Consider the following 17,772-nt stretch of genomic DNA (forward strand, 5'->3'; position numbering starts at 1 on the left):
AATTTCTGTACAATACAGAATGTAGAGCATCTTTTCTGCAGGAAAAATAGGGCAATATTCAATACATGCCCCCTTCCTGGATAGCATTATTCTGTGTCTTTTGCTTCTTTTCTTCATTTGTTCTCCCTTTCCTTTTGATTTACAGTACATTTTAAATTCATTGAGACAGGAAGAAATGTGATTGCTCTCTCACTGTTTCAAGAAAAGGGTATTTGGCTGCTCCATTCACCAAAATAGATTACTGTAAAGGTACGCTGGGTGCCTTTTCTAATTCCGGATAAGCCTTGGGCTCTAGATATACAGCACAGGACAGAATCTAATTTTTGAAGTAATTATTATTGCCTTCTCTGCTACACTGTGTTTTTTAAAACCCAGAGCCACATTTGGACTTACAGTTCTGGACCCTGCCGACAGCTCTGAGAAGTGATTGTCATCTGTCAGCCTAGAACAATTTGACTATACTTACCTCAAATGGGTTACTCATTTGAAGTCTTACTTGTCTGTTTTTTGACTCTGAAAAGAATACGTGATAGCAGAAACTTTTCACTTCTTCAGTCAATGCATTGACATTTCAATGGCTGATTTTTTGAAAAGATGGTATTTTTTTCACCTCTTTGGAGGAATCTGATCATATTAGCTATGGTTGGCCTACATAGGACTAATGAGGCCTGTCATTTTTTTTTTTTATCTCAGTCCATGTAGCAGTTGGAAATGAAAAGTATTTAACCAATAATCATGAAAGACTGTTTTGGAGCTATGGATCTTAAAGAGAGAAAAAACAACTTTTTTTCTACTACCAAGTACCTGTCAGTTTTGAAGTGATTATTTAAAACTATAATAAATGCTGGACAGAGTGTTAAAAACTTTTCATACAGATGTAATTTTTAGGTAACACCTTTGATTCCAGTTTGACTGAGTAGTCATCCCAGTACTTGAGTTTATAGCAAGATACTCTATTTAGCAAGTGCACATTCAGCTCCTGAGGTGTTTTAAAGTATGTGTGGCTTGATATATGGTATATGTAAGTATTTGTTGTGTAAAAAAAGTCCTCAATTTATGTATTGGGGAGGAACCAAATGTCATGTTCGTATCTACTCTTTCCAATAAAATGTGAGGTTTTTGAACTTTTTGATAGACTGTAAGGGTCGTTTATATATTCTCAGTCTTTTCCTAATGATGAGCATGCAATAGGGAGCATTTTAATTGATTTAAGATTAGTACAGTAAGTCCAGTGATGCAGATGACAGACACAGAATCTGCTACTGGTAACTAGATATGTGAACTACTCTCTTAGCTAATCCTCACTTCCTGGTTAAAAATACAAGGAGGGAGGTCATTTATAAGACACCTGTCCTTCAGATCTTACAGAAGAAAATCAAAATACTGAATATGTCTCTGAAAATAAACTGAGCTCATAGTCTGGTTGCACACAGGATACGCTGCATGCGTGGAATGCCATTGCTTGTATAATCTCTTGTGGGCTTATTGGGTCTTCAATACAACTTTTAGGAAGGGAAAGAAGGTAAGAATAAAACAGATGTATTACTAAAAACAATGGTTAGAAGATAATCATAAGGAAGGCAAGTTGGTGAGTATAGAGATTTAAATCCATCTAATTGGGTTAAATATACCAAGTATCTATCAAATTGTGTCTATACCAAGTGTCTATCAAATTGGACTCTGCTTATGATAACTTGGAGCGCATCTTTCTCCTGTGAAAGCCAAGTGTAGCAATGCAGAGATTAAGATTTTGACTATATTAAAATAATTGTAATCCTTCATTGATAATTTTGCATAGATCACATCACCAGTAGTAGGCTGCATCATCATTTATCATTCTTTGTCATAATTGGCTTTTTACCCCCTTTGCATTATGCTATCGAGGGTGTTTGAATGTAACACCCTAAATAACTTTACAAGAGGATGCTTGCATTTGATTTCTTTGACTTAAATCCAAATCTAAATGGTGTAGATTTATACAGCTGTAAACACCGCTCTAAGTTTTAGCATGGTCACAATGCATCAGAAAGATCATAGGGAGTGTTTAAACTAATAAAGGTTTGTTTATTTTGTATTGCATAGCATCTGTCACTGTTATCAAATTATCTGTATTTGTTGCATTGTATGTAAAGCATTGTGCCATTAGGAGTTGCTTGCAAAATTTCTATAAAGGCTGTACTGAGTAACACTAGCATGTAACTTAAAATGGGGCCTTGAACATTCTTATTCCCAAATGATGACAAATATGTATTGATTCTTGATTTGTGCAATATAATCACTATGGAGATAATGAGATTGCATCAGGAGGAGGATTTACAAAGCTGCACTTGCAGCTCGACATTCAGGGGCTGTTGGACACACTAGTGCCTTGTTCTGCTTCTGTAAAGTTTCACCCCAGCCAGGCTTTGTTTTCCATGTTTTAAATGGGCCCTTCACCCACGTTTAATTTGAGTGACAACAAAAAAAATCTCAGATTAACAATAAGAAAAAAGGCATGTCCAGTCTCTTTGGGGTGCAGTAAGATTGAGAATGCAGTAAGCCTGTCTTTAAGGCAAATGCACTCATTGGTGTGATCGAGGCTCTGTTGCTGAAAGGAAGCAAGTTAGCCTTTCAACTTCATATTAACTGTTTGCTTCTCTGAGTGATCTTTCTAAGCTTCTGTGAGTTCTGTTTCACTTTTAATAAATAAGCATTTTGTCAAGTCACTCAGCTTTTTTGCAGCACGACAAAATAGCTATCACATCAATTCAAATTTACAGATTGAAAAAATCATGCTAATTAGGGACAAAGCTTTATTTACTCTGTATTTTTCTAATATTAGTTCTGCCGTGTGGATTAATCAAGAGTTCACATGCAGTTAGTGATTCACTACAGAGTCAGAACAAGCATATGAAATTTCTCTCTTTCTCCTGATTAGTCCCCCCAGAAATCCTTTGATTTCTTTTCTTCTCTGAATGGGGCACTGTGTAACTTCTTGAAGCATCAAAAGAGGTAAGATTATGAAATTGCAGTCAACAGGTTTGCAGCAGGCATTTTAATTGTACCTTAATATTTTCATTAAGTATGTTGTTTCTTCACAGGTTATTGGCAAAAATATGCAATTTATTGCTTAAAAACATTGAAAAGTTAGTTTCAATTGCTTTTTCCTTCCTGTTACATTGTGTTCACAGCCAGTGGAAAAAAAGTGGTTTGTATATCAGAATGGGAGGAGTTACCAGAACTTTGTTTTAGAAATGGCACAGAACCCCAGATCTGAACAGCCGTGAACCTTGTGATAAGATCAGATCTGAACTTTGCGTTTCAAGCACCTCTCTGTTTTTCGATTAATAATGAACTAGTTAGATATATGTTGGTTTGTAGATCAAATGAAAGAGCTATTTCTTCACCAATATCTGAAGCATCTAACATTTGTTAGTAAATAACCTATATTGGTTTAAAATTCAAGTATGTATTAATCAGAGTAACCATAAATATTACTAAGTATATTTTATTATAGTAGTCATGGTATTCTTCCAGCCTTGGTTAATGGTCATACATCTAAAATTCGCTGTAACCTTGAAGTGTTTGATAATCCCAGTGAGGTATGTATAAAGAGGCAGTAAAAAACATTGTTCTTCCTGTTTATGTGATTGTATAAATACATAATTGTTCAATATTTGTTATAAAAAATACAACAAAGCTGTATTTTTCTGAGGATGTGTTTTACTCACAGTAGGGTGAGCATTTTTTTTAATAACTTGTTAAGCACCAAGATAGTCATTAACAGGCTTTGTTTACTACCTGGACAGAATGGCAAGCTCCACTTAGCCAGGTCCTGTGAATATTAGCATGTCTAGGAGTTAGCTAATTGCCAGAAAGAGCCCTACCGGAAGTTTGTGATTAAACATCCAGTTATATTCGTATTCTGTGGGGGAATGTGTGAGTCTGAATGGAAGTTCAAGGGAAAGCTGCATGTTTTCTCTAAATCTTCGTCCTCCTCTGTGAAAGCAGACCTAAAGGTCTGCATTAAACTGGATTGCAAGTTTGGCTCAGGAAATATCTCCATAAATTGTAGAATACAAAGAAGCTTCTTGAACTGATTGAAAATGTAAGTGGATACATACAGTTACTGCAGACACAAATACTGAAGAAACCCTGATATATGGATCTTTGTCACCAATCCAGCTCCCCAAATCAGATCTCCAGCACATCCAAAATGTAGCAGAGCATGCATGTTTACACTGAATTTCCAGGATTATTTGGAAGTTGGTAGCATGAGGTGTTTGTGTGGAACAAATGTCTACTGCTGAACATTAATAAGAAGCTCTCTGGCTAGCAGAGGACAATGAAGGAAGTGTCTTAATACTTTGGGTTTCTAGGCAAGTTTATAACGTCAGATACATGATGCAGTTATACAGAGAATATAGAGATATGTAAAAATGCATTTGGTTAGTAAAGATGGTTCACATAGGTCCCAGTCTTATAAAGTACTTTGCTTGGACCTCAGGAGTGACATTTAAAACCTAGTGTCATTGAAATAAATCATATGCTCAAACTGTAATTGCTTTGCTGAACTGAGGCATAAATAAACACATAAAAAGGAATACAAAATTAGAAAAAATGAATGTTTTGCAATTACTTTCATGTGTTTTAAGTGGTGTTTATAAGAGAATGCAAAATGTAAAGTATTTATGATTTCAACAGCCAGTTTTAAAACTATCAACTTTGTTAAGTAGTCCCTACTTAACATATGTAGTCACATGCCTTATTTTAAAGAAATCAGAAAGGAAATAAACTATATTGAAGTATACAAAATATATATATACACAGTTACATAGTGCGTGTGTGTATATATGTGTGTGTGTGTATACATACATATATATTAAAAATATATATATGTACACACACAGATATATAATCCTTCTAAATTGAAATGCCCTGCCCAAATAGGAATCTGTTGATCACTGAACCAGGCTGGTGACAAAGCCATGAAACAGCAAAGAAGATGAGAGGGGCTGCAAAGATAGATAATACCAAAATGATGGAAGAATCAATCTGTTTTTTGGCAAAAGAATACCTCCCAAATCTAGTAGAGCTCTTTCAGAGTCTTTCATTTCTGTAGGTTGATCTGGTCAGCAAAGTACAGCTGGATTTTCAAAAGGTCCTACATCAAAGACACTTAGAGAAACAAATTGTTGTGGGATAACAGGAATGTTCCTCTTGCAGAGTAATACCTGCTTAAAAGAAGATAGAAATAAATTGTCAGTTTTCATAGTGGAGGAAGACCTTTATCAGGCTGCCTTAAGACCTTTATCAGGTTGCCCATACACCTTTTGGGGGACTTTGGATGTTCACCAAACTCAGTGTTAGCTGAAAAGGGAGTTAGTAACAAGTTCATGAAGTTTGCTGATGAGTACTCCAAATAATTTGAACCCAAACTAAAGCTGACTATGAAAATGTGCCAATAATCTCAGAGTAGTAAGTGCCTAGGCAATACAACAGCCAAAGACATTTCACTGTTAATAAATGCAGAATAAGGCATTATGTGTGCTATGCATACATGACAACAGGCTCCAAATTAGTTATTTTCAATTAGAAAGATCTGGAAATCCCTGTGAATGGTTGTCTGAATTTATCCACTCAATTCTCAGGGACAGTGAAAAACTCGGTGTTTTGTGTTACAGGGAAAGAAAGAGATAACAAACAGAAACATCATTATTGTAATGTATAATGGTACACTGCAGTAACATTATGAGTCCATTCACGTACTAAGTTTTGTAAGCAGTTTTGGACTTCTCATCTCATAAACAATGAAATAGAATTAGAAGATGGGCAAGAAGGGTCACTAGCATCCTTAGATGTATTAAATAATTTCCATATGAAAAGGGCTCTTTCAGCTTGGCAAAAATTGCTGAGTTAGGATGTGATAAAAATGTATAAAACCATCAATCACAGAATCACAGAGAATCACAGAATAGTTGAGGTTGGAAGGGACCTCTGGAGATCATCTAGTCCAACCCCCCTGCTCAAGCTGGGTCACCTAGAGCACATTGCACAGGATCGCGTCCAGGCGGCTTTTGAATATCTCCAGAGAAGGAGACTCCACCACCTCTCTGGGCAACCTGTTCCAGTGCTCTGTCACCCTCACAGTGAAGAAGTTTTTCCTCATGTTCAGATGGAACTGTCTGTGTTTCAGTTTGTGCCCATTGCCTCATGTCCTGTTGCTGGGCACCACTGAAAAGAGTCTGGCTCCATCCTCTTGACACCCTCCCTTAAGATACTTGTACATGTTAATAAGATCTCCTCTTAGCCTTCTCTTCTCTAGGCTAAACAGGCCCAGCTCTCTCAGCCTTTCCTCATAAGAGAGATGCTCCAGTCCCCTAATCATCTTTGTAGCCCTTCGCTGGACTTGCTCCAGTAGTGCCACATCCCTCTTGTACTGGGGAGCCCAGAACTGGACGCAGCACTCCAGATGTGGCCTCACCAGGGCTGAGGAGAGGGGGAGGATCACCTCCCTCGACCTGCTGGCAACACTCTTCCTGATGCACCCCAGGACACCATTGGCCTTCTTGGCCACAAGGGCACATTGCTGCCTCATGCTTAACTTGGTGTCCACCAGCACTCCCAGGTCCTTCTCCGCAGAGCTGCTTTCCAGCAGGTCAACCCCCAACCTGTACTGGTGCATGGGGTTATTCCTCCCCAGGTGCAGGACCCTGCACTTGCCCTTGTTGAACTTCATGAGGTTCCTCTCCGCCCACCTCTCCAGCCTGTCCAGGTCTCTCTGAATGGCAGCATAGCCCTCTGGTGTATCAGCCACTCCTCCCAGTTTTGTATCGTCAGCAAACTTGCTGAGGGTGCACTCTGTCCCTTCATCCAGGTCACTGATGAAGAAGTTGAACAAGACTGGACCCAGTACTGACCCCTGGGGGACACCGCTAGCTACAGGCCTCCAACTAGACTCTGCGCCACTGATCACAACTCTCTGAGCTCTGCCATTCAGCCAGTCCTCAAGCCACCTCACTGTCCACTCATCTAACCCACACTTCCTGAGTTTGTCTATGAGGATGTTATGGGAGACAGTGTCAGAAGCCTTGCTGAAGTCAAGGGAGACAACATCCACTGCTCTCCCCTTATCTACCCAGCCAGTCATTCCATCATAGAAGGCTATCAGATTGGTTAAGCATGATTTCCCCTTGGTGAAGCCATGCTGACTACTCCTGATCACTTTCTTGTCCTCCACATGCTTGGAGATGGCCTCCAGGATGAGCTGCTCCATCACCTTTCCAGGGATGGGGGTGAGACTGAGTGGCCTGTAGTTCCCTGGGTCCTCCTTCTTGCCCTTTTTGAAGACTGGGGTGACATTGGCTTTCTTCCAGTCTTCAGGCACCTCTCCTGTTCTCCATGACCTTTCAAAGATGATGGAGAGTGGCTTAGCAATAACATCCACCAGCTCCCTCAGCACTCATGGGTGCATCCCATCAGGGCACATGGATTTGTGGGTGTCAAGTTTGCTTAAATGATCTCTAACCCGATCCTCCTCGACCAAGGGAAAGTCTTCCTTTCTCCAGACTTTCTCTCTTGCCTCCAGGGTCGGGGGTTCCTGAGGGCTGGTCTTAGCAGTAAAGACTGAAGCAAAGAAGGAATTCAGTAATTCTGCCTTCTCTGCATCCTTCGTCACCAGGGCACCCACCATCAATGGTGCTGAGAGGAATGATGAATGGCAGGGTACTACATTTCACAGAATGAGAACCATAGTAATGTGAAACAATCAGGCTACAATTTTGCAAGAAACAAAGTACCATGCACAAAGTGCATGGCCACAGGGTACTGTGGGGGCCAGAGGTGTAAAAAGTGGGTTTAATAAGCTTGTGGAGGATCATTCCATCAGAGGTGGTCAAAACACAATGGACTGAATGCAGCCTCTGGCTCAGGATTTCTGAGTTTCTGGTGTATGGAGACAGGGAGGGTATTCCAGTGAAATGATACAGGATGCTTTCCCTGTTTTTCATGTTCTTTCTTGAATCATCTGCTGTTGTCCTGTACTGAGGCAGGGTACTGGGCTGCACAGCCTGGTGCCCCACACAGTGTGTTCCTGCAGCATCCCGTCTGCGAGCAGGCAGGAGGGGATGACAGTGGGCAAGTGTGGGGACACATTTGGGCAGCGCTTGGCTGTTTGATGCTAAGCTAGAAAGAGTGACCCTTTTTAAAACAAAAAAAAAATTTAAGCAACGGGTTGTTGGATGAAGGAAGAGCTTCCAGCACCTTTTTGCTATTGAAGCTTCATCTGGTTTTGTTAAGGCAGTTTAGGATACATTATTTTAGATTCAACTCAACCTGTGTCCTGTGGAGTAGAACTACTTCCCTTCCTTATTTTACAGGATTTTATGCAAGTCTAGATTGAATCCCCAGCTGCCACCATTCCTCTGCAGCAATAAGTAAAAGGTTAAAACGTTGCAAAAGTAACTGTGATAAGCCTGAGCTGTAATTTAATCTGTTTAGTGTATCCAGAGGATTAATTCTCAAATGCATTAAACAAAACAAGAAATAATGCACACTTCATATTGTCTCCCTTACGCTGTAGTCTCATTTAATTAGCCACTGAAACAACTGACTGAAAGCTTTCCCTTGCCTTGTTGTTTGAATCATGAATTTTAAAGACTTGTGAGAGAATGACTCAGGAGGTGAAACAGCAGGACTTCTAATGTTATTTATAAGCTCTATACAGGAAACTATTTCAGTGTCTGTAGCCATGAAACTCAAGCAATTTAGCCTGTAATTTCATCATTTGAGACTAAATGACAGCAGAACTGTCAGTGCCTCACTAAACAGCATTAACATTCTCCATTGTCTTTGCTTACTTGAAAAATGGATAATGACATAATTAACATTAAAGTCAGCTATCAACTACAGGTTAACCCATGAAAGAAGAGGTTAATATGTGCACTAAAATACATGCAGGAACCAGCTAAAATAAATGGTTTTTCATTATAGTAATTGTTCTGAAGATTGCATTAAACTGAGGGCAGCTCAAAAACCATCTGTGGGACACCTAGCACAACCATCTAAATGCTACCTATAGCTGGCAGCCAACAGTGGATACCATTTTACGGGGGCAGCCTTCCACTGGAAGGATCCTAAACAAAATTATTTATTTTTGCAGATTTACTGCTTGACCATTTCAGATCTGTGACATTACTGGGTTTTAAAAAGACACAAAATGAAAATAAAAAATAGAATAAGAAATTATATTCCTGTTTAGATTTTTTATCCATTTTTTTCCTTTTGTAGCTTCTTGAAGCACATTCTTCTGAGGGCAAATCATGCATCTCCCCACATCTGCCCAGCAGTTTTGGCCTTTCAAAATTTCTAGGGCAGCCATCTGCCAGATATGAGAAGTGAGAAGCTACTGAATCTGCTACTGAATGGACATGTATAGCCCTCCCCACACCCCCGTTTGACAAGGTATGTAGGAGCACAAAGCTGAGTTAGCGCTCTGATGTGATGAGCGAAATGCACTTGCCTTCACTATTTTTTACTTTCCTGGTACCTAGCAGTCTTTAAGTGCACAGCAGATTGGGATGTGTCCTTTACATATTTTTGCTAATTCTAAGTACTTTGCGTAAAAGAACAGGGCATACATTTTTCATCACATCTGGGTTCACTTCCAAGGCTTTGCAGTTTTTCAGTACATCTCTGAGTAGTGTCATTGACATTTAAAGGACCTGAAACTGGAATAAACTTGATAAGGAATTAAAGGAGTTTTTTCTTGTTTTCTGAGGAAAAAGTAGGAAACAAAAGCAATCGTGAGTTTAATAGATGAAAAAACAGAATCCATCTTTTGTGGTGAGCTAAATCACTGCAGAAATAAAAATAAGATTTGAAATCAGGTGTTTGTATTAACATCTTACTGCCAGCAGTTCTTTTGATATTATGCGGATTTGTCTTTGCAGTAAAATGAAACTAGAACACACAGGTACTTGGAAGATGTGAGAGATGTACACATAAACTGTCTTGCAAAGCTTGTATTTTAGCTTCATAAACTTTTGGAAATGTTGTGCAAAATGTCCTTTGTTGAGGCATTTCCAACTTTGCTGTTAGGAGGTGGTATAGCTTGCACAACAGGGCACTTGGTCTAGGCTCAGATTTCTAGCATTTATTCCTTTCTCAGCTGCTGTGAGAAAATGAATGTGTCATTTCATCTCTGCTTGCCTCTCTCATCCTGCAGTTCCTCTTGCCTATTTGGAGTGCAAGTTCTTCTGGGCTGGAGTCTTGGTTTTGGATAGGTATATATAGTGTGTAAAACAGTGGAGTGGCAATTCTGTTAAATCCTCTACGGACAGCTGTAAAACAAAACCTAAAAAAGTTACACTGCTTATACATGGTTGGTGTTCATTAGTGTATTTACTTCACTGAATATGGCTATGTACATTTAGAGGTCAGTATCCCAAAGATCTAATTGTGATATTGAAGAACCAGCACACTGAAGAGGGATTACACAGACGGTGGGGAATTTCCAAGTGTCTTTGAAAGTTTCATGGAACAGTTGTGTTGTAAGTTTACTTGAAAGCAAAAACAACTGGGAAGACATTGATAGGGCTATACAGCAAACATACTGACTTTAAGGCTCAGATAATTGGCTTCATTTGGCAACTAAATGCTATTTGATACATAAAAAGTGAAAGAAAATGTAGAAAGAAAAATAATGCAAAATGTTTTGCACTAAAAAAATACTCTGGAGATACTATAGGCTTTACCCCCTGAAGATATTTGAGTTTTATGGAAACTGCCTTTGTGATCATGCTGATAATCAATAATTAATTTGCCAGTCATTGTTTGCACAAAATGGCAGTAGTCTTAAAGCTTAAAAAACTGGCAATAGGGTTTAATGATGACTTATCACAGCAATGCAAATAAGTGCAGTAGTGTGTTTGACTGTGACTGGCAAGAAGCAGTGGTCATAACTGACACGCTCATCATTCACTTTGTGGTTCATTCATCCTTTTGCCTTAGTAGCAATATCTCATCATATTAATTTGGCAAAAAAACCCCGACAGTTTACTAATCTGCAAAGAATTGCTGTTTAATGTAGATATAAGGCAGGTATATATTCTGGTCATCAGCTAACGAATATTCACGTTGTGCATTTTATGCTGAGATCGGAAGCTAAAAAGGATGGACTGTTTTTCAGAACTCCTCAACATGTGTGTGGATTTTCATTAGGATGCTCTCACGCAGCTGATTACTGAAAATACATTGTCAGTATCAGTTACCAAAGCAGCGCCTTTTGCCTGCCTTATGCACTGCGTCAAACCATGTATAAAATGACTGGCTATACAGAGACTCCTGAAATGAGTTCAAGACAAGAATGAGCTAAAAGAACTGAAGAATTTGTTTTGTCTCCAGTATAACAGATATCTGAATTAATCAAGGAAATGGCACCATGGGTTATCTTGCTCTAGATGGATAGATAGATGCCATTTCTGGAGATCATGCCCCTGGTGCAGTGGCCCAGGAGGTGGCATATTGAACTCCCACTCCATGAGGTAGCCTAATCCCGTGAGGGATTAGGGAACAAGATACTTGTTCAGGACAGTACTTCAGGCAAGTCACAAATAGGGCAAATGGACAGGGTGGCAAGGTCGACAACAGTAGTTGTTTTGTTTGATTGTCGCATCTGATTACAATGACTGTAATTTACATTAATAAAATAAAAAGAAATTGATTGCTTTAGTGCAGTTTTATACTACTGGCTTATTTTTCTCACAATTGCATAACAGTGAATTGATTCATGAAAAAACGCTTGGGCTTGGTGGCAGAGCCTAGAACCTGTTAAGTCTAAAAAGAAGGTGCCACACTTGAGAAAAGAGGAAGGAGAGAATAGTATTTATATTTGAGAGACTCACTGAACTGTGAAGAGCAGGCCTGCAATACGTGGGATCAATACATGTCTTAGAAACTGGATTTGACCACAAAATACCTGTCGGCTGTGCTAAAGGTACCCCAGTGATTATTGATTTTGTCAGCCTGGATGACACCAGCATCACCCCAAGTCCCCTGATGGAGTTTGAGTTTTCAACAGGCATTTGGTCACAAAAGAGCATATGCTGGTTGTACATGTTTTTAAAATTATTACATTTATGGAGTAAGTTGATCTGTTTGGCAAGTGCTGTACAAGTAACTCTGCTGCTGTGTTCTGGTGCAATGGAAACATCTCCTTTTCTAGTATAACCTGAGGAAAAAAATCACTTTCATCTGCAGCTTGCTCAGCATGAAGACTCAGTAACAGGTCAAGTGTAAGGAAGTGATCTCAGAAGGAGCTGAAAGCAGAAAAACAAAACAAAATGAAAAAATCCCCAACCCCCATAACAAAGAAGCCAAAAAGCCCAAACTAAGAATAAATAGGCATTAGCCTCAGTGTTTGCCTCTGACCCCATACTTTTACACATATTTCCCACAAATGGCAAACAAGTATAATAGTGTTTTGCTGGAGAAAGGACAAACATGCAGAGAATACTTTAGTTCCCTAGACACACATATGTAGTGCAACTTCTTATGCTTCACAGGGCCTCGGCAGCTGCTCCAGGCATGAGATATAACCTGTGTGTCACAACCGTCAGCCCCATGCCAGTGCCAAAGACACCTGGGAGATCCTGAATGACACTAAATATCTGCCATTAGGTAACTGTATTACCACTGTATGCACCACTGTATTAAAGAGTGTTTTCTGCCACTTTGTAATGGAATTATGAACTATCTATATCTCATCAAAACTGCTCAAATAATCATTTATTTATAGTTTTAAATTTCCAGTATTTTCATGCATTCATAGAATAAGTACAGTATTTTTGGCAGCAGTTTTTAACATTCCCTATCTTCATGCCACAACAGTTACTATATCCAGCTAAAAGCAGTTTCTTCCTAAATTCCTTATTAGCCAGCAGTGTTTCTCATGTGATTTGCATCACTGTAAATGTGAACAGACCAGAAGAGGGTAATTAAGGAAGGTTATTTGGCAAACATTCACTTTTTGATTATGGGTGTTCTTGCTCTGCAATCTTGGCACACATGAAACCATTCTCCATTAACTGTGAAGAACATGAGTATGATAGTGGAGCCTAGACCTTCACTTGTTTTTCTATTTGAGTATTGGTTACAACAGGAATCAAAATTAACTACTTGACACATACCTGTGTAACACTTTCCATCTGAGGATTTTTAAGTACTTAATTCAACCTTTCAACATTATTCTAGGAAATGTATACTTTCCACTTTGTCAGTGGCTATCATGGAGACAGGTAAATAATTTATTAGCAGGCCTGTGAGATGTGGCTACTCATCTGTTTTCCTGACTGCTAGCTTATGTGGCTTGCAATAACAACCCTCTATTTGTTCATATCTATTGTTCCTGACGGAAATGTTGCCATCCAAATGGTAACAACAGCAACAAAAAAACTTAAATCAATTTTAGGTAGAACAATTGGTTGGCAACTGGAATTTTTAAAATTTGTATCTAGGTGAATTTTTTCAGTTTCTTATTATCTTTCAAGCTTCTGGAAGTGGCAAGTTTGACTTCCAGGCAGATTTTGTTTGAGAAAGCTTAATAATAGAGTGACTATTTAGGATCCAGTATAATTAGTCAGTCAATCTACTCTGAAATCTTATTGTTTGAAGCATTACACAGAATCCTTCTTTCCTTTCTCCTGAATTCTGTAGAATGATTGCTTATATTGAAAGCATTTTTTCTTCTGCTAGTTTTTCAGAAAAGTGGCTGTAGGATTCCACTGAATTTATTTAGATAATTCAACATGATTGGAATCTACAGATGTTTCCTAGACAAAATTTTATAATTCTGGAATCAAAAATCTGAAGTGAGTATTGGCAGAGTGTCTCAGAACTTCACTGTTCAGAATTATCTGTACATGTTGATCTCAATCCTGAATGCGTTTGCTGGTGAAGGGGCAATATTTAGTGTCTTCCTGTGGCCTAACCACCTCTGGAAGTCATAAATACCTCATGGCAACTAATGTTAATGTGGAGGAGTCTCAAGTTTGGAGCAGGAGACATGAAAATTGCTTGCAGTTGTGTTTGTGCCCAGGGTGTTCCGTGTCTAGAGGCTTTTTTGGGGCCCTCGGCTGTAAAAATCTTTTCTTGTACTCAAAGCTAAGAACACAGCTTTTCTCTTTTGTTTCTATTTACATAGGATAAACTGCTTTCTTAGGGTCTTTTCATTAGTCTCATAAGATATTGATGGGTTCCTGTCTTCAATGACAGTCTAAAGCACAGCCTGTTTAGGAACCTTTTGATATTCTGTGTTCTCACATTCTCTGACAAATCTTGCTGCAAGAGTTTTTACACAGTAATTGTTTGATGGCAAAGTTAGATTATTTTATGATTTAAAAAAATTAAATTTAGAGGAACAAATGTATTTTAGCATTTCAGTGAATTAAGTATTACAAAGTGAAAGGTATTTGTTCTTGATCCATTCACAGAGATAAAACACTACTCTGTAAATCCATAATTATTATGATTAGTGCAATGTGTGCTACAAATTCCAAGCAATGATTTTGTCTTGGTTCTTATAAAAGATTGTTCAAAAATTGTAATGGATTTGCGTCAATGGCTTAACTCATAATGCATCTGCAGTGCAGAATTCCATCAGTTAAAGAATTTATCAGAATAGTTCTGTTGTTTTATACTTGTACATATTTAAAAGAATTCAGAATAAGATTTTAAAAGTGAAGCTGGGTTGACATAATTTCAGTGCTAAAACTACTGGAAAATAATTCAGCATTTGTAACCCACCCAGTGACATCCATGGGATTGCATTGGTTCAAGTCAGAGGCAAATAAGTTTCTTAAGAGCAAGAAGAGAACCTCTTAACATGAAGTCAGTCTCAATACTGTAAAACCGTAAGCTGCAACTTTTGGTTTCTGTATATCATATTTCTTCTGAAGGAATCTTCATCTTGGATGGAATTACAAAATGCATTGCCTTTCTTTTCCTTCATTCTAAAATAGTGAAACAAGCAGTCCAAATCAGTTCCCTCTACAGCGATGGAAATATGCCCATTAACCACAGTAAGAGCTGGACTGTGTCCTGAATGACTATAGGAGTGATCAAAAGATATGTATTACAGGATGTGCAGTTATGCTGTGAGAAATTTTGCTTTCATTCTCTTCAAAGGCTTCAGACATCTCAGTGAAACCAAGGAAAATCGTAATACTAATTCTTATGAACACACATGAATTTATCAAAGCCCTCATCATTTGATGCTGATTTTCCACTATTTATAAATAAATATGTGAACAATTTATTTAGTTGATTTTTTTTTAATCAAACAACCCATTTTTTCCTGCATTGCTTTACATAGTAGTATCTAATCTCAGTCTGTGTTTCTGACTGGGTCCAATAGCTGGTACTCTCAAATTTGTATCAGTATTTGTTTTGAGTGTCTATGACCAAGCAAGAATGGAGCCTCTTGCGCTAGAGGCTTCCTACACAGAGAGCTGCAGACTCCTAATCCTGGTAAGCTTGCAGACTAAATGAGTCAACCCGAAGGATTTACAAGCTGTGAATCAGTGCACTGTTGGCACATGTCACACTTATTTTCAAAATAAGTGGGGTGGAGTTTTGTTATGATGGGAGAGTTGATTAAACTGAAACAAAGCAAAGGGGAGCTGGTAAAACCAGAGAAGAAGAGGCAGAGGTAATGAACTTGGAGTGAAGAAACTGCAAGGAGAAAGGAAATCAGAGAGAGGGTCAGCGGATACAGGAGCAGACAGGGACAGACCCACAGGAAAAGTGCTGTGACCCCCAGGCTGGTGAGTGGCGGTGTCTCCTCCATCGTGCCTGCTGCGGTGTCAGCTTTTCCTGCTCCTCTTGGTTTCAGTCTATTCTTGGGCCACGAGTCCTTGCTCCTAGGCACTATTTGTGCAGCCAAAACCCACATAGTTTGATGAAGGTTAGTCCTTTCTATGCCCTGGTGCCCCCAAAAGAGTTGGTCATTCCTGAATAGGAAGAACTGTCATCTCAGCTGAGCCTGCTTCTGCCACTAGCTGATGGGGGCTCCTGAAAGCTACTGGAATGTACTCCTTTGGGTGGGATCGCAGGAAAACTGCTCTGAAACTGCACAACATTGTCGTAAACGGAAGCTCAAAAGCAGAAGCAGGTTCCTAAGCTTTCCTCAACACAAATAGCAGCAAAGCAAGGATTCATAACTAAGTCACAACTGATCATCAGCGTAGTCATAAATATTGATATTATGTCTCACAACTAAGGAATCAGTTTCTGTTGGACCAAAAACAAGAGGAAGTGCCACCACATGTGGGATTATTGTATGGATTTTCCTGATTGGATTCTGGTAGTCAGAGAGAAAAAATGGATGTGTACTGTTACTAATGAGACAAGTATCTCAAGGGAAGTACAGCTTTTCCCCTGTGTGAGTTTTTGCTGCCTTGTGCTCATTCAAGTCAACTAACCTAAAAACTACAAACTACATATGCGATGGCTCTGTGCAATTACTATATGGAACTTTATACAATTGCATGTGGATTTAATAACAAATAGCACAGGGGTGGATTCATGTTTATGTTCTTCTTTAAATATTTGTATTCATATAATGGAATATCGCCCATTTTTCTCTGTAGGTGCCAGCTTGCGTGATGACATCAGTAAATACTTCTGGTTTCATCATTCTCACGGGGACACAATGACAGTTCAGGATCCAAACCAGATGAATCTCTGTGCTGCTGTTTGGACTGTCGTCTCCTATGTAATTGCTGACATGAAGGAGATGTTGCCAAGGTAATAAAATGGCAAGAAAGAAGATTTCTATTCTTCAGTAAAGATTGTGAGTCCACTAAGGCATGCTGTCTACATCTGTGGGAAATTCCTTTTTCACCCTGCGCATTATTATTTCTGTTCCTTCAAAGCACATACTCTTATACATTTCTCTTTCTTTTTGCTGTTTTAATATCTTCCATTGTGATTTCCATTTAAAGTTTTTTCTTTTAAGTACTTTTTAATGTCTGGTCAATGTATGATGCCTCTTTGAATATGATGTAATAATCATTTGTATGTAAAGTGATCCTGTGCAGCAGGAAAAATACACTGAATAAATTTTTTACATCAGCATAGTTATTGTATTGAGTGAATGTACAAGTTTATGGGTTTATTTTCTGTCTTCTTTAAATCTATCCATTAGAATGATGTGCTCTTAATAAAATAGCATTTTCTTCTTATTCTCTTAAGATAATATGTTACTTTGTATACAGTTTTCTGGTTATAGGACAAATTAATCTTGGATGCTTTAGTGGTAATACATGGTAAAATGCTCAAATAACAGGGTTTTTAATAGTTCAGTCAGCCCCCACTGTGTACTCTTAATACAGGTTGCTTCATGTGAGACTCAGATAATCGAGGACGTACAGGATAGGAAGTAAATAACAGGAATTAGATCTGTTTCCCCAGCTGGATGGACTTTCCCTGCCGTTTGTTGATGGTGTATTTCACAGCCTGGATGTTGTCTGTTTCCTGGCTAGTTCCAGATCTCCAAACCACAGCACGTGTTGTGTTTCTTTGGTCACTTCCCCATGGAAAAGTGTGTGTGTCCTTTTCTTTCTGATGGAAGACTCACCATAGGGACATACAGAGAATTTCAAATGGCAGCTTTTTTTCTGAAATGCCATGCTGTTGCAGAAGCAGCCTCACAGCTGTCGTCTGGGACCTTCCCCACCTGCCCGCTGATACCCAAATGGAGCATGAGAGCAGATTCTGACCTACCCTGCTCACGTC

At 38.8% G+C, this 17,772-nt stretch overlaps 1 protein-coding gene across 2 annotated transcripts in view; it reads left to right on the top strand.

Annotated features, from left to right (window-relative positions):
• The window catches only part of CPQ (carboxypeptidase Q), a 171,033-nt gene extending 153,919 nt beyond the window's left edge, over positions 1–17,114 (top strand). For both annotated transcript variants that reach the window (XM_067290338.1, XM_067290339.1), the window contains exon 8: positions 16,626–17,114. In XM_067290338.1, coding sequence (XP_067146439.1) covers positions 16,626–16,786 — 161 coding nt within the window. In that variant the 3' untranslated portion in view covers positions 16,787–17,114. The remainder of the gene's footprint in view (positions 1–16,625) is intronic.
• The last annotated feature ends 658 nt before the right edge of the window (positions 17,115–17,772 follow it).

This window comes from Apteryx mantelli, chromosome 2, assembly GCF_036417845.1.
Source record: "Apteryx mantelli isolate bAptMan1 chromosome 2, bAptMan1.hap1, whole genome shotgun sequence".
NCBI classification, from domain to species: Eukaryota; Metazoa; Chordata; class Aves; order Apterygiformes; family Apterygidae; genus Apteryx; species Apteryx mantelli.